Source organism: Scomber japonicus, chromosome 3, assembly GCF_027409825.1.
Source record: "Scomber japonicus isolate fScoJap1 chromosome 3, fScoJap1.pri, whole genome shotgun sequence".
Taxonomy (NCBI): domain Eukaryota; kingdom Metazoa; phylum Chordata; class Actinopteri; order Scombriformes; family Scombridae; genus Scomber; species Scomber japonicus.
This window is the reverse complement of record NC_070580.1, coordinates 12026479-12050945: the sequence shown is the minus strand read 5'-3', so window position 1 is coordinate 12050945 and position 24467 is coordinate 12026479. Positions and strand designations below refer to the sequence as shown.

Sequence of the window (24467 nt, the reverse complement as noted above, 5' to 3'; positions counted from 1 at the left end):
AAATACAAGATCCCCAAAATAGTAACAATCAGCACTTTATAAAATGCTCGGCAGCAAAGTGGAAAACCCTCTCGTGTCTCCCAAATACAGCAAAGGTGGACTAGCAGTGAATCAGCCTGAAGGCACTGACTGACCCTTGCGACAGATTTAGAGGAGTTTTTTCAGAAGCAGACAGACACCCTTGTTCAGGAATCTGTTAATAATAGGGCTTTACACTGCTGCATGAGAACAGTTAAATCAATAAGGCCCAGCAGACAGCAGCAGGAGCAGCATGCTTCTGCCTATTCTGCTCCATAACAATGCAGCAACAGGGAGAAGTTGTGTATTCCCAAGAAGCATGACATAGATTTTCACTCTTTTAAAGCTGCCTGTTTGCATTCATGCAGATGCAGTTGCAATCCCGGCATTTCCTGCCTTTTAATGAATGTACACCACAGACAATATGTTCTTGTGTTTACAGGCGCTGGAAAACAATACAACCCCAAATGAGACACACACACACACACACACACACACACACACACACACACACACATTGCATTCCCGTCTCTGTCAGTCCTTGCATTTCATTTTACAGGCGTGTTATTCAGCTCAGTGTGGAGAGCATGTGTGCCCACATTAAGCCCGGCTTCTCAGCCTGCAACAGCAGCCATCCTTCATCTGCATAGCCTTTGCAGACGGCAGCACCGGCTGATAAAGAAACACACCGGACTACTTCATGGAAGCAATAACATATCGCAGGTGTGTCACTGGCTGACGCGATGACAAACCCTGTTTTTACGATAAGGTTGACACTACATGCCTCAATAAATACAATGCATAGTAACGCTCTGTAGACTCCTATATAGGCCAAGGTGTTCTTATAGAGATTATATAGGTTGTGTTGACTGCTTTTCATTCATATGCCCAGTGAGGATGAGAAGGACATCTTGGAGCAGAATCCCCTCTTACCAGAGAGCATGACCGGAGGTCTCCATGGTCCTCTGTAGCAAAGCCAAGCCGAAAAAAATCATTCCTGTGTGAGACTACAGGACGAAATCCTCCTCAGAAGAATGCTCTGATGAATCAAATGTGCGGCAATTCGCGATAAATGAAAAATGCCCCTCGTTCATGGTGGCTTCGTATCCCAATTGTAATTCACCAGCAGCCTCTCGACCTCCGCTGCGTCGGAGCGCTGCGCATCTCAGCAGACCTGTTTTCAGTAAGAAGAAAGGTTTCCCTTCTGCACCGGATGAAAACCCTCTATTCTACACAGCCAACTGACTCGACACTGTCACAGCAAAGATGCCCCTCCCAGATGTTACATGCCTTCAATGTGCGCCACTTAATCCACTAAGAAAAATACGTTATCCAGTTGTAGCCTGCGTGTAGTCCGTTCCGCCCCCTGAGGAGATCCTATTACTCCAATTAAGACAACTTAAATAAGGCTATTTTTATTGCATATGCAGGACATCTTTATTATTCATTCCTTTCATTTTAAATGTATAAATCACAGCATGTATGCCTGTGCTATAAATAGGTTGTCTATGTTGTTTTGGAAACCTCACAAATCTGCAGTAGGTATAAATGCGTATTAAATATATTATACATTCTAATTTAAAGTAGCTATATAAATAATACAACTCTTTCTGTGAGCCATGCTATTAATGCAGTAATTAAGCATTGGAAACCAGGTATGGTGCCAACTGTTACATAAATCACAATATTCATAATAACGCTCAACTGTATAGCATAATTAAAAGTATTTTAGGTTGTTTTCTTTTTAAAGAGGAAACTGTTATTAAAATAGTTCATCCCTACATGACCAGCTATTCTGTAAATCCAATAAGTCTCAGGGCAGCAGAGATGTTTGACTTTAAGCTCAACTCAATTCAAGTCAAGACACATTTGTAGTTTCCATTGAAATAACTCTGTTGAATAATAAAAGCAATAATTCAAACACTTAGTTCACTCTGACAGTAACTGAAACATAATCCGGCTCAGTGTACTGTTGTCTCTTACACACAAACAAAGGATGAAACAGCTAGATAAACATTTGAAGCAGCAGCTATATGCTAATACTAAGGAATATAAAACTTTACATTGTTCTCAAGAGTCTTTGGGATGTATGAAGTCAAACAGACAGTATTCGACAAACATAAAAGGATTCAGAAAGAAAAGTTTATTTTCACACTGTCTCCAAAAAGACAAAGACAGGAAATATTGAAAACCTTTCATGTCCATTCTGTTTGAATTCTAAAAGAATAATTAACTGTTCCCATACATTTCAAATTTTGCACAGTTACTTGAGGAACCCGAGGTGATAAAAATGAGTTTTATATATGTTAAGGATACATAAGCTTTCATATTGTTAAAGTCACTGGATTGCAATGGAGAAGGGATGGGCCAACATTTTTTATTTTTTAAATTTACATAGTTCAGTTTTAAAAATCCATCAAAAGGTTTAAAATACATTAAATACAGAGAATAATATGAGTCAAGAACAGAAACGGAAGGACATGATTTAAGGAGGGTTCACACGCTTTTACCAGCTTAATAAATAATGTCATCTGTAAGACTTTTGGCTACAAAACCAAGTTTTATTTCAGGGTATCACATAAAAATAAAAAAAAATCATACAAAGGAATTCTGGTTTCTGTGGTAAAATGTCAGCACATTTTAGATGATGAATCAGCTGATCTAAACCAGCCCATGCCCTGACTGCAGCAGCCCAAAAATTTTGATGAATGTGAAAAAGACTAAAATACTTAAAGAAAAAAGAAACTTTCTACCGAGATTAACGTTCAGTGAATCTCATCATTTCAAAAGTCACGACAGGTTTACAACATTATTCACAACACCTTTAAAATTGAACCCAACCTTTAATGAAAGGTTTAATGCCATATTGTTTTGTCGTATTGTCAGAGTTTTAGGGCACTATGGTCTGGACTCAGACACTTAAATTAACAACATTGTTTATAGTTGTGACTTTCTGTTTGGGGTAAATGTCTGGAAAATAAACTTTAACAGCTGTCAGTATAATGCTTAAAAACCTCAATTCTGTTCCCTTTAGTCACTGACACGTCCTCTGGCACTCACTTCTTCAGGCATTTAGTGTTTTATCTTTAACAGTGGATTTGTCTCACAGACATTAAGCTGCAACTGTTAAGGCAACAATTGTTTTCTGATCACTGTCTCATAACTCACCCAGTGGATCATGGTAACTGACCTTTATGACCTGTATGATATTCACTGTTGTTGTATCCTTCACAGTTGGTACTGTTCACTGACTTTGCATGCTAGACTCTGGTGATCTCTAATTAACATACAGTGTGACTCACTAATAATTTAGGTGAATATTTGGGCACTCATTGTGTTTTACATTTGAATTTACTTTGGTCAAGTTGTATAGATTTATATTTCCCTTTTCAGTTTGTTTTTTTTAACATGAAGTGAGATTTTTACTAAAAAAACAAAACAAACCCCAAGTTGAATATCAAAAAAGTATATTTCACAGTCTCTTTTTTCAATGATTTTTGCATATACTGGAATACACAATCATTTAGAGGTTTAAACATTAAGTCAGAGCCAGTAATGCACAGATAAATATCAAAACCTTTGATGAATTAATAAAATGGACTATTTCCTATAAAACCGAAGAGGTGGACAAGATGTAAACAAATAACAAGCTGGTCAGCTCCACCCAATATGTTACACATAATCTGGATGAATGACAATATTGTTCACATGGGATTAAAGGACACGCAGTTATTTTTGAATTTAATGATAAAATTTAGGGAGGGCTACAGATTCCTCAAGTAAGAGTGTGTACCAACCAACAGCACATTAACCATACAACAGGCTGACAGATTTGACCTCTACCCGTCACATCGTCCAAACTCTAACATTAGACTCATGACAGAAAAAAACAAAAAAAACATCTGAGAAAGAAATGCAACTGATTATAATGTCACAGCTCCTGGAATGCCTTTGGTGATTCTTCAGATAATCAAACCATACTATTACAGTCCAGAGGTAAATCTGTAAAGTGACCTATGTTATCACCAAAAGAAAATCAGAAACCAAAATGAAAATAAACGGCACAGAGATGTACCAGAGGACTGGTGGTCTCCAATGTGGTCACAGATTTTTTTTGTTCCGTCTCTGCAGAAATTTAAAAGTTCTCAATCTCTCAGCGCTCTGCAGTTAAAACAGATGCTCACGTTTTTCTTAACCAAAAAGTCACATGTTGATGCACGCTCTAGTGTGATTGAGTCTTTGTTAGATAATGGTTCTTTGGGAGGCAGGCCCTGGCATACAACGTACTTCTCCAGGCCCAAAAGTAGGTTCACCACTTCAGTCACCGAGGTCAATCGTGCTGGGTAGTCATCATACAGCGGGTGGGTGGGGAGCAGCGGCTGCTTTTGGACGGTGACCTGATAGCAAAAGCCGGGGTCGATCAGCACTATGGTGTCGACCATGTTGGACTGTTTAGCACACTGGATAAGCTGGAGTTGTGGGCCCTCCACCATTATGGCATACCATAGGATTGGCAATACGGAGGAGCGTAAAGACCATAGCAGTTTCATTAGCTGGTTTTCAATGTCCACACCACTCGCAGCTGGACTATCAGCCAAACTGAAGATCTGTGTGATCTGCAGAGAACAGAATGACATAAAAAAAATTCACATGCATTTAGCACTATGAGTAATTATCCAGACTACTAATATAAACTAACATTTACTACACACTCAACATTATTGATGGGTATCATTTGGATTTTATCAGTACTACTATCAACGCTCCTTATCTGTCCAGTTCTTTTTCAGTACTCAACAACTTTGTTTTTTTTAATATCTTCATTCAGAACAGGATTAGAAATTATTCATATTTTAAATGCAACTAAATATCATCTATAGAGTAGCAAGAGTAATATTAACAACAACAATGTCTCCATATATACTTAATAATATCCCACTAGAAATAAATCTAACATGTCAATAAAATAAATAATATATCTGACATCACACAGACATCAGTCACTATAAGTCATTCCTCCTGTCCTCTGGCCTCCTTCCTCTGCTGCTGATGTGATTCACTGCCTGCAGGTACCACTGGTAGAGAGAGGAGGGGCTGGTTTGTAGAAGTGGGCTGTTTTCTCAGCCACGAAATAGGTTTACAACCATTTGACTAGTTTTACGATACGTTAAAAACTAAGCTGAACAGTTAGGCTAAATACACACAGCTTTGGTTTTAGTTGTTGATGCCAGCAGCTTCGCCATGATTAGGAAACAGTTCGATTCTATCCCTACTCACCATGGGCAGCTCGTCTTCTTCATCTTCTTCTTCCTCCTCCTCATCCTCTTCGTCAGCATGCCTTAGACCATCTCTGCCTGATCTGTCTCCATCCCATCTGCTTAGCTGGTCCTAGATTTAAAAAGTTGATCTCATGAGCATAACTATTAACTGCAACTCCAGTCAGTCAAATCTCAATATGTAACTCATGTGCAATCAAAAATATCCAAACTGGGGGGGGAAATAAAATAAAATCTTAGCTGCATCAAAATATATCAAATCATCTTTAAACTGCAGAGTGTGGCAAAGGCATCTATCATTTTGTATTAGATCATGGACCATGAATCATGGAATAAATACAATTACTAACTTGGGTGTGTGACGATGGCTCATTGTCTAAGCTATCAGTACAAATGTATGTTAGCATTCATCACATACAAACATTCGGCCCTTGGGTGACAAATTGCTTCCCTGGCAAGTTTAATTAGTGTATGTAGATAGATTGTAGTGTGTGACCAACTGCAAAGTCAAGCTGCAGTTTACATCCATGTCTGTCCAGACTTATATTTGTAGTAAAGACTTTGAAGGTATTAAGTGCTATTTTTTCATCATCTCTACATCCACATGTATGATTCCAGTGAACTGTATGTGTTCACTAACATGCTTAACCAATAAAGTCGTGACAGCAGAGAAAGCTTCAGATATGGTTGTTGCAGCAAAGAAGCAACACATTTTAAAAGGTGGATGCTTCACACACATCTTTAGCAGAAGAAATCTATACAGTTATCACTGATTCAATTTGGACACCAAGATTAGTGTCAGCAATCAGTATCCAACCAAATGTGAAATATGGTCACAATCTTCCCTCCTGTTCCTGAGTTATGGTGTTTAATAACGGGCCACAAAACTTTTTTTTACAGAACATTATTATGTCAAAGTGAAGTAGACCTTTGACTTTTTGGATATAAAATGTCATCATTTCATCACTTTATCCTATTAGTTGTTTGAGTGTATAAATTCTTGAGTTATTACCCAAAATGTGTTTGGTGAGGTCATAGTGACCTTTGACCACCAAATTCGAATCAGTTCATCCTTGAGTCAAAATTGACATTTGTGCCCCATTTGAAGAAATTCAAGGCGTTCCTGAGATATTGCACAAGAATAGTACAAATGAACGAATGGACAGACAGCCCATGATGATGTCATCTACGTAAGACTTTGTGCAACCCAAAACAAGATACTACAAATTGAAACCTTGGAGAGAAATTTAAGGCGAGTCATCCGAACACAAAGCAGAAGCAGAGAAGACGAAGACGACTTGGAAACGAGAAACAAATCCAGAGGAATTTTCCAGCTACTGATCAACGAGAAAGGTGGGGCCTAACCAGCTTTGGTTTAAACTAGGACTGGACAAGGCTGAATTTTAGCCAATGTACTTTTTTGGCTGTTTAGAAAGCAACAAATACAACTAAAAAAAAAATCTGTGCACCATTAGTTGCAACATAAGTCACACTATGAAAACTCATTCACTGACAGTCTGTACTTGTGGTGTAAGCTGTTACAAAATGTATCCCATTGCCAAACACATTGATTGAACACGACGGTGCTGTTGATGTGTCCAGATATTTCCGTCTGTTCAAGTGACAAGAACAAACTGAAGGACGGCCAAGAAGAAACGAGTGCAGCTTGGCAGCGATATGCTTTCTTTATAAGATCAAACTAACTTACGCCCCACCCCATGGCAGTCAAAAGTAAGAAAGGGGGCCCACTCCAACTTGAGAAAAGGGTGAGAAAAAAAAGAAAATCCACAGCTCATCACAGGTATGGATTGTCTGAATGCGTAACAAATTCAGTGAACGACCTTAAATTAAATCAGGAGGTGCAGGCGTGACACCATACACTGATACACTGGTGGACCTGGTCAAACAGAGCTGGATCGAGGCCTGGATTCACTGAGGAGAGCCAGAGCTAAAGGCGAAAAGAACAGCATCAAAGAAAGAAAAAGAAGTCAGGAGGAGTGTTGCTTTTCCATTCTGCTTTTCAAAACCACAGATCCACTACCGCCAGAGACGACGTGTTCGCAAAATTGAAAAGCAGGAAGAATATAAAACTTTGAAGGGCTCTGTCAGGCAGCCCATTTTGAGCCCTGAAATCTGAATGATTTTACTGCTGAGACACAGCATTCAGTTGGCATTTTAGTTTGGTGAGATGAGCTTCGAGGCGAAGGAGAACATGTGGATAAGAATCTGTTTTCAAACCTGCATAGACGAATGGTGGTTCATCTCGTAAGGGTGTTTGCTGCCACCGGGGGGCTCGGAGCTCCAATTCATCTGCAGCAAGAAAATAGAAGAAAAAGAAGAAGAGAGCAACCTTGTTTACATAGGAGCTTTAATAACAAATGATCAAACTTGATATTTAAAAACATTTATTAAACTCAAAGGCACTGGCAACTCACTGGTTGATAGTTACTGTCCTCATCTTCATTGTCAGTGAAGTCCATGCCGAGTTGTGTTCCCTTCTTCTTTAAACCCGACTTTCGACTGTACGTGTAGTGAGGCCTCGGCCTGCCTGGCAGCAGCGGGTTATCCGCACCGTAGTCACCTTGTCCCATCTGGAAGGGCAGCAAGTGTCTCTGCCGAATGTAAGCAGATTTCAAACCAACACAATTACATCAATACTGCGAGAAACTATAAGAGATAGATTAACCGTTTCAGTCCAGCAGACTCTCACCATCGCCTGTCTCTGACACTGACGTAGTCGACACTTCTGCCTCTTTTTGTTGCTGCCTCCGAACTTGGGTTTGTCTATACAGAAATCACACGTGCCACAGTCTTTCCTGCAGAGACAGGCTTTGCATTCTCCGCAGGAACGTCGCTTCCGTTTCTTATGCCACTGAAAAGAAAAAGAAGAGAAATTAAGCAAAAACATGAAGACATAATGTGATAATCAAGTGAAGAAATGAGCGCTAATTAGATTCTTTGGTCAAGTGTTATGTAGAGGAAATGACAAATATGTATATGAAAAATTATTTGAATAACTTTTTAAATAAGTGAAAAATTCTTTAAATTATATAATAGAAAGATTGAGCTATGAAATATAACGGATAATGAATAACAAACCCCTTACGACAATGGAGAAACCCAAATAATCTCTCATGTCTCTCAAGAGTTAACCACAGGACAACCATATTATGGGCAACTTTCTCTATGAGACATTAAGTGTGCTACTTGTCCTGCACTCTTCCCAAAATGTATGCTTTTATAGACTTTGCCTAGGAAAAACCAGGTAGGGAGTTCTGGTCCTCTGAAATGAGGCCAACGCGGAAGTAACTTAGAGCTGCATTCTATCAAAAGGCCACCAGGGGGCGACCGTTTTGTGTTCAACAGGACTTCCGTCTCTATACAAGTCAATGGAGAATTCACCAACTTCTCACTTGATTTCTAACCTCAGTAATGTGTTTATGGTTTTCAAAATGTGTTTATGGTCTCAATCCCTAGTTTAAAGCCTTCTTCAATGCAGTATGATGTTCATTTATGTCCCTGATTTTATATTTGACGATAAAGCAGGGTATGCATTAGGGCGTGGCTACGTCGTGATTGACAGGTTGATTGACCAATGTCCTCGAGATCCAGCCCTCGCAACCAATCACAACCTCCCTGCTCCGCCGTTGGCTCCACCCATGGCGCTGCCTCATGCCCATATAAGTAGAATCCATGTTCTTTTTTTCCCCAGCATGCACCTGAAATTTTCAAGATGGCGCTGCCTAGATTCGAAACTATTGGCTTCCGAGCAGCAGTCCACAAACCAATGGGTGACGTCAATTTCTTTTATACAGTCTATGGGAAAAACCTGCCTCTGCTGTGAGTGGCCAACATTTTTCCAACTAGAAACCATATGGAGGCACAACTTGGCAAATCTATGATAAAATTATTATTTGATTATCAAAAGGCTGCTGATTAATTTTCTATCAATAGAAATTTGCCTGATTGCTGCAGCTCTATTTGGTTCCAGAACGTGTTACCACTGGAGTGCACAGTAACTGACATGAGCAACAGCTATGAAGGATTGCTTTATGTCACCCTGTCTGTATGGAAGAAAAACAACAACAACAAGAAAAACACTCACATCATCATCATCGTCAGTTGACATGTCATCCTCGTCATCTACGTCCACATTGACTGAGAAGTTCTCTGTGTCACTGCTTTTAAAACTCGGGTGCTGCAGGAGTAAAAAACATTGTCAGTGACCACCAGAACATTTAACACATATTTAAACAAAAAAAGATATGGGTTTTTTATTTTGTGAAATATTTTAGTAATTTCAATGATTACCTGCGAGTCCATTACTTCACTCTGCAAAATAAATTAGAACTCAGTGAATCAATGAAATGAATCAGTCCATGTCAAAGTCCACATTATAATTACAAAACATGTGATACAGTTCTTAAAAGTCTACAATTAAGTATCTCTGACCCTCCTTTAGTTTTGCCACATTGTAGCGCATATAAAGTTCAACAAGAACCAATGAAAATCTACACAAGCCTTTGAAATCAGAATGTGGAGATCTCTCAGATGCCAGCAAGCGATTTAAACAAGTGCACTTTGATTACAGAAGCTTTCCTCACCTGGAAACTCATGCTGTCATCAAATGCTTCAGGAATGTCATTAGGAGGCCTCTGCTGCAGGAAGCCTCCACCTCCAGGACCCTACGTAACATACAGAACCAAAAAGACAGATGTTTAGAACACATTTTTTCTATTTAATGATATAAATAATTGTTGTAACTTACCTTCCGAATAGGACATATGCACCTTCGTTTCCGGCATATGCGTTTTCGGGTCTCGGGACTCTGCAGTCCATGCTTGCAGTTGGCACACTGCCCACAATTCACTGTGTTATGGCATCCTACACACTGCCCACAAGGAATCCACTACAGTAGACATGAACAAGAATAGATCATTGTTTTTAGTTTGATAAGAAACAGCAAAACATTAAATGACCTTATCGTTAGCACCTCTTCATGCATATTTGTTCAGATGTTTCTTTGGTGATATCAGACAAGTGTTAAAATGGCCTTAAGAAGAACAAAGTTGGCCTGTATTACAGAAGCAGGGGTTGCTCTCCCAGTTTTTTTGTAAAACTTAAGAGAACTCTTCATCTTCATGCAGGGTAGGAAATCAACTCTTTTTTTGCCCTTAAAACTACAATATAATTGTTCCAGACATCAATCAAGTCATGTGTGTAGTAATTTACATGAGTTTTGACACCAGAAGGCCTGTGGAGGCCCAGCTGGAGTTGTAAGAAATGTCAAGATGATGCTGATGACATAAACGTAGAAAATGTACACATTTTTTTTTTTATATGCACCGATATCAAATTACAGGTGTGATAACAATAATGATCATTACAGACTATAGACTAAACCTCAAAGGTTCAAAACAAGATAATCATGTGTTTTTTGTGTTATAATATGATAACTGATTATTTTATTACAAATGCATAAATGTGAAGATTCACCATCCCTACAATAAACAATGTATTATTTGGGGCCACAACCAATGATTATTTTAATAATCGATTAATCGGTTGATTATTTTGTTGAGTAAAGTAAAAATAAAAAATTTAAATTTCCACCCCTTCATTCAAAAACCGAACATTATTTCAAATTGACAATGCAAAAAAGTGCTCAAACAACAGGTTACTGCTTGGACGCCCCTGAGCTTTTAAAGTTAAATTATAAATAATTTTAACAAAACAACTGAAATGTTGATGTCTGATAGCTTTAACAAAATCATTTACACATGTATGCTATACAAAAAGAGGTATTTACATAATAAAGAAAAATGCAAACCATGAAACTGTTGACAGGATTTGTTTCAACATCCAGTGATGAGTTATATACTGCGACCTATAACATATTGGTAATTAAAAAAAACTGTTTCACACAAATAGAACAGATATTAGCCCCCAGCAGTGTTAACCAAGAATAAAGTCTAAACAGACTGCAGACTGATTTTATATTGTTCTTGATTTCACACACAACCCAGAAAAAAATACGGTGTCTGTGAAACTACATATCAAAAGTATGAAATGTGGTTTATTTTGTAGTTACCAGTTTAACTTTTTCCATCAGTAGGCTACCATACAAAATTATGCTCTCCTCATCTCCTACTGCTGACTGTGAGATCTGTGCAGGTAGAAGCTGATAGTTCACAAACTAGAAGGGTGCAATCTGCAACACGGTTAATTGATCCACACAGTGATATTATATCATTGACATGACGTGCAAAAGCCATAGAAAAACAATCGTTTTTTGTGTGTGCGTGCATGCGCGCGTGCGCTCCATGCCGACCTTGCAGGATGCTGCATACACATTCTACTTCTATGCAGTATGAACTGCTCCTATATTTTAGAAGATTTCGGGCGACCCGTTTTCTCTGCCTCTGCTCAGCTCCATCTGCTGGTGAAATAAACTGCTGTGCGACGTAGCGAGTGACGCATTAATCCCACAACACAAGGAATCAATAATGAAATTCGTTGCCAACACTTTTAATATTCCATTTTTATCGATTCGTTGTTGTAGTGCTATTATTATTGTAAACTTGTTTGTACCAATGAGGTTATCATATGTTAATATGTACACTTATAGAGTATCAATGCTGTTGAACTGATGTATGGTTGAAGCCCTCAGACTACTCTACTGTACAGAAAGGCTGCAAGTCTTTAACAATAAACTGGTTTACAGCTATGGGGCATCATTCAGAGAGAGGAGGGGCAGGCTGGTGTCAGTTGTAAGTCTACAGAAATTTATTTTCACATATTTAGCTAATTAGACTCAATCATATTACAACAGATGTCCGATTTGAGCTCGTTCATAACAGTTTGCTATTGAGAATCATCTCCCGACATGTATTAAAGTAGTGTTTCTCAGCCCTGGGATAATACCACGTGTGAGCTGGTATACTAAGAGCTGTTCACTTGCTGTCGCATATTGATGCAAGGTGTGAACAGGATCTGTGTGCATCTGTGGAACTCAGCCCCACCCTTGTGCAAACAGACCCAGATGATGAAGAGCTCAAAAAAAGACAAAGAAGTCTAAATAATAGACAACGCTGCATAAATGTGGGATTTACATTCTGTTTCGATACTATAGTTTCACTTTTACAGGGAAGGAAGACTCTCTTCTCCGTGGATCAATAGTATCTCAGTGAAAGCTTTCCAACAGGACGAGTGTCAAAGTGTGCTTTAAGTCTATTTCCAAAAACAGGTGTTACAAAGGGGGTCATTTATAATCAGGGTAGTCTTACATTCAGGCCAATGCAATACTGTGTCACTGATAAGTGCCCACTGGACAATATGCTAAATCTTTGGTTAGTTCACAGAGCTAACATGCAGCTGTTGACAGACGATGCTTTACCTTTCGAAAACGAATCATCGGATGTTCTTTTGTCTTTGAGGCTGTCAGAATTAAAGAGAAATAAACAACATGGGATCAGGAAAACTGTAACCCGACCCTCAATTCATTTCTTTCTTTCCCTGTTTCTTCAGAATGGTGACACTGAACACTCACTTACCCCAACAGGTGGGACAGGAGGGCCTTTTTCTTTGCTTGTCATACCAGGTCCCTGTAAAGGAAATACCACATCTGGCACAGATCCTGTAGAGACACAAGATAATCTTCAGTTTATCTGCATGTATCAGCAACTCACAACAAATAAATATTTCCCAGGGAATGGAAATGCTCACATGTTGTAAATTACCATCAACAAGTTTTAGTGAGAAAGCTCATTGATTGATATATGACTCACAGAGTGCTGTCCTCTGACCCGATTTCTCCATTTATGGAGGGGAGCGGAAGCGATCTGGATGATGAGGGAAGGGGAAGTTTAATTTTATCTTCGGCTACTGCATCCTTGTGGCTAGCACCATGGTTCGAAGCTCCCATTATACTCTGCATGGAAAAACCTATTTGGTTGGCGTTTAGGTTTTTGGGGCCCTGGTTGGGGGTGAGCCTGTGGTGGGAGTCTGGAGTGTCTGCCCCCTCTCCTCTCTCCATCCAGCTGGACTCTGAGGAAGAACGCTCCCGTACTTTTCTCTAATGGATATAAACATAAGGAAAACTAACTGTAGGACACATTACACAATTAAAGTGCTGACGTTTTTACGTGCTAACAGAGGCCAGTACCTTCGCTCTGTTTCGAACTCTTGTTGGTGGTGCTTCGCCATTGTAGAATTTCCCTGTCTTGTATTCAAAGTTAGACAAGTCAAGAACTCCCTCCAGCACTGAAGCCAGTTCCACTCTGCTTCTCAGTCGATCACCACGCGGACTGTAAAGGAGAAAAAAAAAGTATTACAACTAAAAAGGAGCTGAACAAGAAAACAAAATGTAGCCACACTCAACAAGTTCACTCAGTTCAGAAAAGAGTTTAATCTTTTATCTTTCAGCAAGCATATAATACAATGTAGCATTGTCTTTTAGGGAGTTCTGATTAAATTGCCCAGCCCAAAACTGCACAAAATGTTGTGTGAATACTGCTTACTAAAAGGTGTTCGAGAAGTAGTTGCAAGAGGAATAAAAAAGTGGCAAAAAGTAGTTCAAAAGAAGTAAAATCTCAGCAATAATGTTAAGAACATTGTTGAGCACCAGGTAAAATATGATAAAATATGTTCTGCCACTTGGACTAAAAACAACAGTACACTGGCATTGTTTTCAACTGGAGAAGATTTACCTCAGGTAATAAACATCCTTCTGGCCAATGCTTGAACCTGAACGACGGACAACTTCTTTGCGTTTCCAACCCTCTCCAAGTACAGGGCACTCCTCCCATCCCTCATCAGGGTGTGATCGCTTACGGCGGGGAACGTGAAGCCTGAAATATGGAGTGGGTGTGGGGAGTTATAAGTTAAAAATGACATAAGAAATATTGCATTCATACATAGGACAAACAGACACATTCACAGAAACAGTTACCTATGTTGTAGAAGTATTTACTTTCTTTCAAAAGATGGAGGCAAACATGCCTACACACTTGAAACAAGCAGCAAGACATTGAGACACACCATGATTTATCACTGGCATATCTTCTGAATATCACTGCTTAAACTTAAAGACACATGTATTGTAAAACAAATAATCCATCACTATATGACAAACTGCTCAATATCAGATTTTGCTACAAGATACATGGGCTCTGCAGACAAGCAACATATAGACATATGATAGAAACCAAGATCATTCAACCTACTGATAAATCTTTTTGAGGGTCTTCTCACTGCCCGCCACACTCTCACTCCTTTCACTCTCTCCTGCCAGGCTTTCCTCCTCTGGATCATTGTTAGTGCTATTGACATCATCATCTTCCTCAAGGGGCTCAAACCAGTCAACAGGAGGCTCTCCACCCGTGGATTTAACCTCCTCCTTTGTGTCTTCTGGGGTTGTTTCTACAGGATCTGACTTTGGGGTTTCCTCTGCATCAGCAGTGTCTGAGGATGCCAAGTCCTCCTGTGCTGTTGCTACCTCGGGGGTGTTTTCTGCCTCAGTGGTCGTCTTCTCTGTGCTTTGTCCCGCATCTTCTTCCACAGGCTCTTTGCCAGAACTCTGTACTGGTTCCTCGTTCATTGAATCACCAGTTTAAACTACAAACAATCCAAGGTGTTTTCCAGGAGACTACCAAGATATTTTTTCCAATCAGTCATGCATTCCATTTAAAGCGGTGTATTTTCCACACAGTCCGGGGGGTTTAGTATCTTGATGTTTGGGCAGCTGAACCGTCAGATTGTTTGGCAGCTGTTCAGGTTTTCATGCCAGAACCTGGAAGAAGAGGTTTTTGAAGAGGAGTTAAAACACAGATTAAACACGATATATGTCTAGTGCAGTTTACCTAGCTCCATGAGTAACTGTCGGTTTGATAACTCGACAGCTATGACTTCACGAGCAGGCTTATTGTTAGTACAGCATTACGATGTATTTGCAATGCAAATTAATTTAGGTGACGAGGTTTACTTCCTAATTTCGTAAACGTTATCTATATCTATATGGTTGCAGCTGTCGTTTACCTATGGTTGATTAGCTAGCACTGGGATGTAGCGGCTGTTAGCTACACTAGCTAAGCTAACCTTAACTGCTGAAAGTGCTCTGGTTCTCTGGGATTTGGTGCCGTTTACCTCTTAATACAGTTTAGCGACATACCGCAGAATACCACCAGTACATACCAGTACCACTTAAGAAAAGGCTTTGAGTAAGGTGAGCTGGAGTGGAAACACTGAGGCTAAAAATGTAACGCTTGTAGGGTTAGCCTCCGTTCGCTGTAGCGTTGATTCATGGTTACTAAACACTAATTTTACACATATTGCTTAAGAGCTGTTTATCGCTATCACTTTGCAAATGGTAAATTAAGTGACAGCGACAAAAAACAAACATACACACACCTTTAGAGTGATATTCCTCAGATGCATGGTACTCCACTCACAACACACACACAACCACTTCCCTTTCTGAGGTAAGGCTAGTGTTGCTAGCTGCGAATAGAGGCTATAGCAAAGATGCATTCAGGCTGACTCCGCCCACAGATACAGAGATGTGTTCATTGACAGAAGTTGACAGCTGACTGTGCAAATTATTACAATTATTAACATACAATAAAATGATGTTAGGAGGAATAGGTAATAAGATAATGAGTGGACTGCACACTTATATTACACGGTATGCAAATGAAGTTGGACGGGGGTGATTCCTCTCTTCCCGCCTCATCTTTGTCTTTTAAGTGTGCTGCCTTCACGGGTTATTAGAAAGCCGTGTGCTCACTGGGAATGTTGTGCTCCTCCGTGGTCATGATGGAGATAATCCTGCGAGGTGGCTGCACTGCTTGGTTGTCAGAGCGTAACCTTACCAGACGCACAGAAACTGCCATTAAAATGAATGGCATATGTCATTGATACAGTTTCCCTTTCCATGTTATCATTGAAAGTCTGTTTTGAGGCCACATCGTTTGCATGCCCAAATTCCAATAAACATCATTTACTCTAAGCAGGCAATTGAAGGGAACATTATTCAAATTTTGTAAATGGTTTACAAAAAAAGATTTTGCATTATTTACATGATTTTTACAGAGAAATTGACCTTTGTACAAAGTTATGTAAATATTAACATTTCATGGTCTTCTGCCAATTAACAAATAATATACACGTGGTCAGTTAAGTACATTTTGTGTTGCTTTTCTGTGTATGCTTAGTCATTGCCTGAATCTTAACTATTATTCTATAAAACCTACAAAACAAAATCTAAAATCTAAACGAACCTTATTTAGAGTTTAGAAAAATAAGACGAATCTTCTTGTTAGTAGTGAAAGACAGACCACAGAAGTTGTAATACTCAAATCAAAATGAATAAAATGTAGAAAGGCAAACAGCAATAATGAAACAAATCAAAGTTAAAGGTTTTTATTTTGGCGCTCATACCAAAAACAGCAGTTTTCAATCAGCAGTAATTCATCTACCACAGTCAGGAAAAAATATATATCCATTTACCATTTCAAGTGAATTATTATACAAAGATTTAAAATAATTATTTAGATACAAAAATCAGTTCACATCAAAATGGTAGTTAACATTCTACAAGTTAAAACCATCACGCTCATATCTCGTTATGTAAAGTGTTCTGGAGCAGACTAGGTCGACTACCTATCCTTGTTGCTACGGAGATCAGTCGTCAAGGGGTCGTGCTGAATAGTTTGGTGCAGCATTAGAGCGAGCAGACCAGCTCTGTTTGTCATAGCAGTCCTGACATTACGCTCCTGTTCAAAGAGCTCGTCCAACTTGTACCACTGAGGAGAAGAAGAAGAAAAGCAGGTTAATGGAGAAGAACAGGACAACTGAACACACACCTACATCTGACTGGTATATGCAAATGTGGGAAGAAGTTATGTCTCTTTACTCCAAATCCACAGTCGACATTTTTAACTTACCACCCTGACTCTCTCCAAGTCTACCTCAGCCCTCCTGAGCTTTTCCCAGTTGTAATGTTTGTTGCATTTCCTTTTAGAGACTCTGCAGTAGTCTCCTGTCAGCTCAAACACGTTTTTCACCAGAGGACATCCACACACTTCGTCCACTGGGATCTGGAAACCAGAGGAGGAGAAGAAGGGGAGAAAAAAAGAACAACACAAAGATGAAAGATGGCAGACTCCACACAAGAAACTGCTTTTTAGAAATCATAATTCACAACTGGCTGACCTTAGGATCTCTGGAATGTTCTGGACACAAAACCTGAAGCCTCTTGCAGTACGTTTTGCTTTGGGGATTATACACATCACAGAAGAGTCTGGTTGCTCTGTGGGGGAAGAAAAGAAAAGAATCAGTAAAAGGGACTAAACTGTAGAAAACTGCTGTATGCAACTTGAGGTATCTTTTTTTTTTTTCTTACCCTTCAATTCTTGTAGGGTACATGGAACCAAAGGAAGTCTGACTCTCGTACTGTTGAGATAGTCATCAGGACAGAAATGTTACAAGTAGGCCATGTGCTTTTGTTTATGTTGACATGTCATGCTTGAAAGCAAAAACACAACTAATAGAAATAATCACCTTTGCATAACATCTCTCCATATGTCTCAGGGCCACTTTTGGATTGATGGGATGACTGCAAGACACGCAGAAAATCTGCAGGTCTGTGTCCTCGCTATCACCTTCATTCACCTGACAACACAAACCCAAGCATTTCATTAACAAGAATAACAACAAGTGTGACTGAATGAACAGGCAGGCACACGGCTGACAACTCACCTCCTCGTCCTGCTGCACAGCCTGCTGCTTGGCCTTGGCGATGATACCCTCCAGTTCGTGGAAGCGGCGCTCCATCTCAGTGAGGCGTAGCCGGGCGTTCTGCTGGTCCCGGCGGATGCGCTCCAGCTGCTTCTTGCCGTGCTCCTCAGCGATGCAGGGACTCTGCTGCCACTGCTGGATGCGCTGAGGGAGAATCTCATAGATTCGGCTGTGGATCGACATGGACACAGATTAGAGCATTTCAAACAAAAAACAACATAATGAGGTTCACACTTAAATTGTGGAGTGGGAGAGCATCAGAAACACTGTTAAGACCATGAAACACAACATAGAGGATAACAGAGGAAGAAGTAGGAGAATAAATAGCTTAAATTATGAACCTGAACACATTTTTATACCCACAATCTGATGAGATTCATCATAAATTACCAACAAACAAAAGATAACAAACAGACGATTAAAAAAAAAACATCTGAGCAGTTCACCTGATGGTTTTTTGTGTTAATTTAAACCTTCTGGCACTAGGTGGAGCTATAGTACTCATTTGAATAGGAACAAATACTGGAGACAGTAGAAGCAAACAGTATTGGACCATGCCCTTTACTTTATTTTGACACAACTCCAGTGAGTAGCAGGTAAAATGTACTAGATGTATTTAAATTTACTTCAGGCTTAGTTTGTTCTTAAGCAGGTCTCTGAAATACTGCATCTATCCCTGCAGCAGACTGCTTGTTCCTGACATGAAAGTTGAAAATGAGAGTTCTTACTTTGCAGCTAACTTCATGCCACATTCCTCAGAGCAGTATTTGGAGTTGGGTCTCGCAGCCTCGACGCAGCTTGGCCCCAGACACTGATGCTGCCCTGAGTTATCACGGATGTCCCCCTTCTCGCTGTGTCTGCTTTTGTCCTTGTGCTTCTGCTTCTGCTTGTGGCGCCGTGACTCTTTCTGCACAGATGTTTGTTTTAATTTAAAAAAAAGGTATTAGAACAAGCGTCGCCACCGTTTTATTAACAGCTGGCAGTACTTTTCAGGAGTAAACAGAGATCTTACTTTCTTGTCAAACTTCTTTTCTCGCCTCTTGACGTGCTTCACCTTCACCGCTTTCTTACGCATGACAGGACTGTAAGGCAGCTCATCATCATCATCACTACCCCATGCCTGAGTGAAAAGAAAGCAAAGAGCTGCTCAATATACATCTACTGACACAATGGTTTCATCCACAAATGAGCACAAGTGTAAGGACAGTGCTACCATGCTGTCGTTGATTCCTGCTGCCTTGTACTGCTGGTAGAGATCCACCTCGCTGTCATAATCCTCAGAGTAGCGTCTCCGTCTGTGATAGGAATTCTCCCTCCTTTCTCGCAAAGAGCATTCCTCGTCCTTCACACGCAGCATTTTCTGTACAAAACAACAAAGAGGCAACAAGTTGCACATTTCCGGAGTAGCCACATGGGACTGCACAAATACATCAGAGATCAGGGAGCGCTAGTCACTTCAAAGATTTGAAAAAAAAAAAAGATGTACCTTTTAAGTTTCAAATATGAAAACAACTTCAAGGTTTTTAAATGACGACATGCAAGATGTACGAGTGTGGCATTACTAAATATAACACAGGGCCAAATTATTCTCCACCTGCTGAGGTGACTAAGGACTTTCTATGACATTGTTGTGGCATCTGCAGTTTTCTATGCAGTAGTCTGCTGAGGAGGGATAAACACAGATAGGGACAGAAAAAGACTGAACAAGACGGTAAAGAGGGCAGGCTGTGTCCTGTAGAGTACATTGAGGAGGTTGGTGAGATGAGGATGTTGGCCAAGCTGACATCCATCATAGACAACCCCTCCCACCCCCTGCATGAGACTGTGGGGGGGGGGGGGGGGGGGGGGGGGGTCTTAAGCAGCTCTAAAGTGTAACAAGGAGCATTACTGCAGGTCCTTCGTCCTGATGGCAGTTTAACTTTTTAACACAAGACATCAATGTTGCTGTTGTTGCTGTCTGTGGTGAAATTAGTCATCACAGCTATGTTGCACTTTACTATTGCCTCAGCCCTTTTATACCGTGTGAAGTCAAAAACAATTAACATCAATTTCTCCACTTCATTCAATTGCTACCAAAATTGAAAGTTTATTTTCTCTGCTGAAAGTGTTTAAGCAGCAAAAACACCAAAAATTAGCAGGTGGTTTGCAAATCCCACCCACTACTACGATAAATATAACATTAATTGACCTCGAGGTGGTGCTACAATAATCAAATATACGTTTTCTCTATTATTTCATAAACAGCTTTGAGTCAAAATTATTTTATTACATTAATCTCTCATGTCCTCTGGTCATCTGCTCTACAAATGTCAGATTTTGCTATTTTCTCAACCATCTTGGACCCTGATCATTGCTGCTTGTAGTTCTATTTATTATGATTATGAATATTATAATATAATTTTCAGTAAAGGTCACTGTATAAGCTTGTGTTTTTCAGAATGCATATGAAAATGTAAAATGTTCAGCTGCATTAAAGCATAACTAATGACTAACTAATGAATAGAAAATAGCATCAGGAATAATGGTCATTTTCAGGCCCTTATTAAGATTTTCAAATGTACAACATATGTAGACGTTGCCCAATCCAGACTTTTTTCATACTTATACTATTTAAAACAAGACAAAGATAAAGTCACTTACCCTGGCTCGAACTTCACATTGCCTAAATCTGCACTTCTGTCTTATTTTGTTAGGGCCTCCAAACTTCTTCATGTCCTTGCAGAAGTCACACTGGGCACAGTCCTCAGTCCTTCTGCAGGGCTCACATTCCCCACACATACGGACCGAACGCTTTACCTGAAAGAGGAAATGAATAATGAATGATAACAGCCATTAACATTCCATAAAACCTGGTGTTTGACATCCTGCAGGTTGACCTCATGGTTAAAAAATTAGTAAGAGTTGTGATGAGAGTAATCTTTTTGGGGTTTTGTTGTTGTCGTATTTTACTTTAAAATGTATGTGCAAAATGATCAAGAAAGAAAAGCTGAAGCCTTTTTCACGTATGAACTTTAGACAATGTCCAGAGAATCTTAATGGGCTTCAGATTTTTAAGTACAACTTACTTTTGATCCACGCCGTCTTTCACTCTTATAATCTGGAGTACTTGGTGTGCTGTACTGTTTTTCACCTCTGTCAGAGTCAACCTCCTTCTCCCGGTTTTTCTTTTCTTTTCTATACTTTATTTCCAACATGGGGTTTTTATCTGGTGACAAGAAAGGGGGAAAAAATGTTTATTTGACTAGTATGTGATATATCTAAAGCTAAGCATGGCAATCTTAAAATGTTGTGGTAAGAGAAGATTCATCATCACCTCTACATCGCATGCAGTACCATTCCCGGATTGCCTTCGCCATCTTCTCAGTAATGTCAATACAGTGCCCATGGAACCATTCATTACAGTTATCACAGCCACTATTAGAGGAAGAAGCAGACTGTATAAGCATGGTTGCACCATTGTACAGTAAGAAAGTGACTGAAGCACCACTGGTTGTGTAAGCTTACATCATGAAGCAGTTGATGTCTGGTTTCCGGCAGATACAGTAAAGAGGGGCGTTCTCCCCCTCCATGGTTTCAGGGCCTGGTATATGGTCAATGTCAGACATTTCACTGTCCTGAAAAACACAACAAACATGTATCACAAACCACATCACTTCATACGGCAGTACACCCAGCACCAATAATAACTAACTCCTGAGCTGCAGGACGTTTTTCTCAATCTCAGAGGCGAGTGAAAGGCTTCAGGTGCGCTTCGGGTTTTTGCTTACAGTAACATCTTAAGTCAAATATAGCCATGTGTTGAGGTAGAGTTAGTCTGAACAGGCTGCTGTTCACTAATTTCTCATATGCTAGTCATTATTTTGTATTGCCCAAAATACAGGCCCGATAATGTTTAATCATTATTCTCTGTGTGAGCCTGCTAAAGGATTTCCTAACTGTCAAGAAGAAACAGCGATCTCATGTGTACTGTTGAAGCTCCCCAATTCCCTAACATCTCTTCTATCACTTAAATCTTATAACTACAGTACATCATCAGTAGCTACTTACCCATAGACATCCCTCATGTTTGCAGATCTGGTTTCAGCTACAGTGCATCTCTTAAATTAAGTTAACTGCAAACCGTACTCAAATTTAAGTCCTTCACTCCTCTTGGAGATTTTAAAGCTTTATTGTCTGATGTTTTTCGTGATTGTTGTACCCGTTTTTATCAATTCGTTGTTGATATTTGCTGACTGTGTTCTGTTCATGAGTGTTTGTTGTTGTTGTCAGATCTCAGAAGCGATCTCAATAAGACGACAATTAAATGACAATGCCTGTTTAAACTTAAATAAAATGATTAACCACTATCAAACTCTTCCAATACAATGTATTACGAAAGAGCATATTCGTCGTAATGCCATTATATCCAATGTCCTCTATGTATATCTGCTCTTTCCGTTCTTGCAGTCTGTTTATCATACTGCAATGTAAAGTAGGCGTGTATTACGTTTGTAATGTTATTTTCACACTAGTTTTTATGATTAGCGACGTTAATTAAGGTCGTTACTTCTAGCTTGAAATGTCAATGAAAGTGTTTTGAACTGTAGACAAAGGAATGTAAGTTAGATATTATTCAAAATATGAAGAGTTAGTAAGCTAAGTTAGCAGTCCAAGGCAAACAGCTAACCCAGCTGCTTTTGTTTACACACGAACTTATGAACGTAACATGCCTGGCATAGTAACTAGTCACGCAGGTAAAAGCTAACATTTACTTACCTTTATCTCATTCAATATTTACAATGCTTATGTTTAAACGAGATGAGACGGATCGATCCAAAGCTTAGAGGAAGACATGCTTATGTCGGGTGTATATTAGGCCGTGTTTTAACAGACCTACTTCAATTAGCTTAACGCTACATAGCCAAATCGTGAGTTTGACAAAAATATAAGTTTCTTTAAAATACTTGCCATTATGTGAGCTCCGTACAGCCTGAGGTTCCTCTGGAAATATCAATGAAAGACAACGAGCCTATTAGCCAGCTAAGCTAAGTAAACCGATTCGTTTCCGCGGACATAACATCGCTCAGAATCGGCTGGACTCGTGACCATTTGTAAAATAGTCATTGGTCGATTCTTCTTCTTCTCTGACGGAACATTGATATCCAATTTTGTAATATTGCCACCTAGTGGATGTATTGCGAATGGCGTTTTTTTTTTTTAAAAGCACACTGATCAACATACTATAAATGAGAGACATACGATGACCTTGGCCTAAAATGATGAACTTATTCTCACAGTCCCATGTAGAGTAATATTTAAAATAAAAACTTAAATATGTACAATAGTAACGCTTAATTTAAAACTATGTTATAACTTGCTAAGATATTAAGTTTAACGATCATGTATGTTACAGAAAAGCCTGAAATCCTCACATTTGACATGCTACAACCAGCTAGTCATTTTTTAAAGCAAAAATAACTTTAAAAATAACTGTAATTGTTAATAATTGTTGTGGTCACTAATGGTCAAATTGAGACTTAAAAATGTGAGACTAACCTTCAACAGATTCAACAGATCTCATCTCACTGGTACTGCAGTGAAAAGCTTTCACTGGCAGGTGAATAAATAGCCTCCTCTACAACTGCACTATGACGTTGAAGTTTCACATAAGCCAGGGATGGGAAACTTTGATGATAGAAAAGGCCACACATATTTTATCACCACTACCACACTCTAAAAAGCTCAACTTCAAAATTGTTATTCCAACAGTTTATTATAATAATAATAATAAATATATATAATAATATAATATATATAATAAGTAGTAGGCCTACAATCCACTGAAGGTTTTAAGATGAGAAACCTTCGGATAGTGGACATCTGATGAGGTAACTAAGGCAAAGGCAGTGAACAGATAGATGTTTGTTAACAAGACTTTGGAGTAGCGATGTCATGTCACATTACCAAACAAGGTTGGGCTTGGCATGGGCTCTGCAGCACTCTGTCAAGATCAGTCAATCTTATAAATAATTGTTTAGGAATTGAATAACTTTTAGCAGGACAAGTCTGTGTGTGTGTGTGTGTGTGTGTGTGTATGTGTGTGTGTGTGTGTGTGTGTGGATGTTTACACACGCAGTGGCGCCATAAGGGGGTTAAAAGTTAGGACGATCCTAAGGGCACAATGACAAATGACTGAAAAATTATTAGGCCATAAGTTCCTCTTTTTTATTAACCTGCCATCATTCATCATTAACATATATTAAAAGAATGTTTTATTTACATTGTAATCATTATTATTTGTCTTGTTTTTGGCACAAAAAATAATAACCATCCAAAGCCTCTGTATTATCCATTTAAGAATTGTACCATTATGATTACATTAAGACTGTGAAATTAGGT

At 39.3% G+C, this 24467-nt stretch overlaps 2 protein-coding genes across 2 annotated transcripts; both read right to left on the bottom strand.

Annotated features, from left to right (window-relative positions):
* Positions 1-2410: 2410 nt before the first annotated feature.
* On the bottom strand, positions 2411-15787 carry mbd1b (methyl-CpG binding domain protein 1b). Its single transcript, XM_053316412.1, has 15 exons — positions 15702-15787; positions 14519-15084; positions 14003-14143; positions 13459-13600; positions 13082-13368; positions 12848-12930; positions 12691-12731; positions 10063-10203; positions 9899-9979; positions 9400-9492; positions 8005-8166; positions 7730-7906; positions 7533-7604; positions 5296-5406; positions 2411-4634 (listed from the first exon to the last, which is right to left on the bottom strand). Exons 2-15 carry the CDS (start codon positions 14890-14892, stop codon positions 4164-4166), a joined length of 2376 nt encoding a protein of 791 aa, XP_053172387.1. The 5' UTR covers positions 14893-15084; positions 15702-15787; the 3' UTR covers positions 2411-4163.
* A 915-nt stretch (positions 15788-16702) lies between these two features.
* On the bottom strand, positions 16703-23147 carry cxxc1b (CXXC finger protein 1b). The gene is made up of 14 exons (XM_053315471.1): positions 23037-23147; positions 21594-21703; positions 21403-21503; positions 21155-21294; positions 20730-20885; positions 19303-19449; positions 19102-19209; positions 18818-18996; positions 18051-18258; positions 17853-17963; positions 17695-17744; positions 17505-17601; positions 17237-17389; positions 16703-17095 (listed from the first exon to the last, which is right to left on the bottom strand). The coding sequence occupies exons 1-14, from the start codon at positions 23037-23039 to the stop codon at positions 16949-16951; spliced, it is 1710 nt and encodes a 569-aa protein (XP_053171446.1). The 5' UTR covers positions 23040-23147; the 3' UTR covers positions 16703-16948.
* Between the last annotated feature and the right edge of the window lie 1320 nt (positions 23148-24467).

Excerpts from the sequence above, each read along its gene's own strand:
- cxxc1b (XM_053315471.1), bottom strand. Across the intron at positions 18,997-19,101 it reads AAAAGAAGTTTGACAAGAAA|AAAGAGTCACGGCGCCACAA; the intron begins GTAAGATCTCTG and ends ACATCTGTGCAG. Across the intron at positions 17,602-17,694 it reads TACCCTACAAGAATTGAAGG|AGCAACCAGACTCTTCTGTG; the intron begins GTAAGAAAAAAA and ends CTTCCCCCACAG.
- mbd1b (XM_053316412.1), bottom strand. The coding sequence starts at position 14,892 with ATGAACGAGGAACCAGTACAGAGTTCTGGCAAAGAGCCTGTGGAAGAA. Across the intron at positions 12,732-12,847 it reads CTCCTGTCCCACCTGTTGGG|CCTCAAAGACAAAAGAACAT; the intron begins GTAAGTGAGTGT and ends TAATTCTGACAG. Across the intron at positions 4,635-5,295 it reads AAGAAGACGAGCTGCCCATG|ATCACACAGATCTTCAGTTT; the intron begins GTGAGTAGGGAT and ends TGTTCTCTGCAG.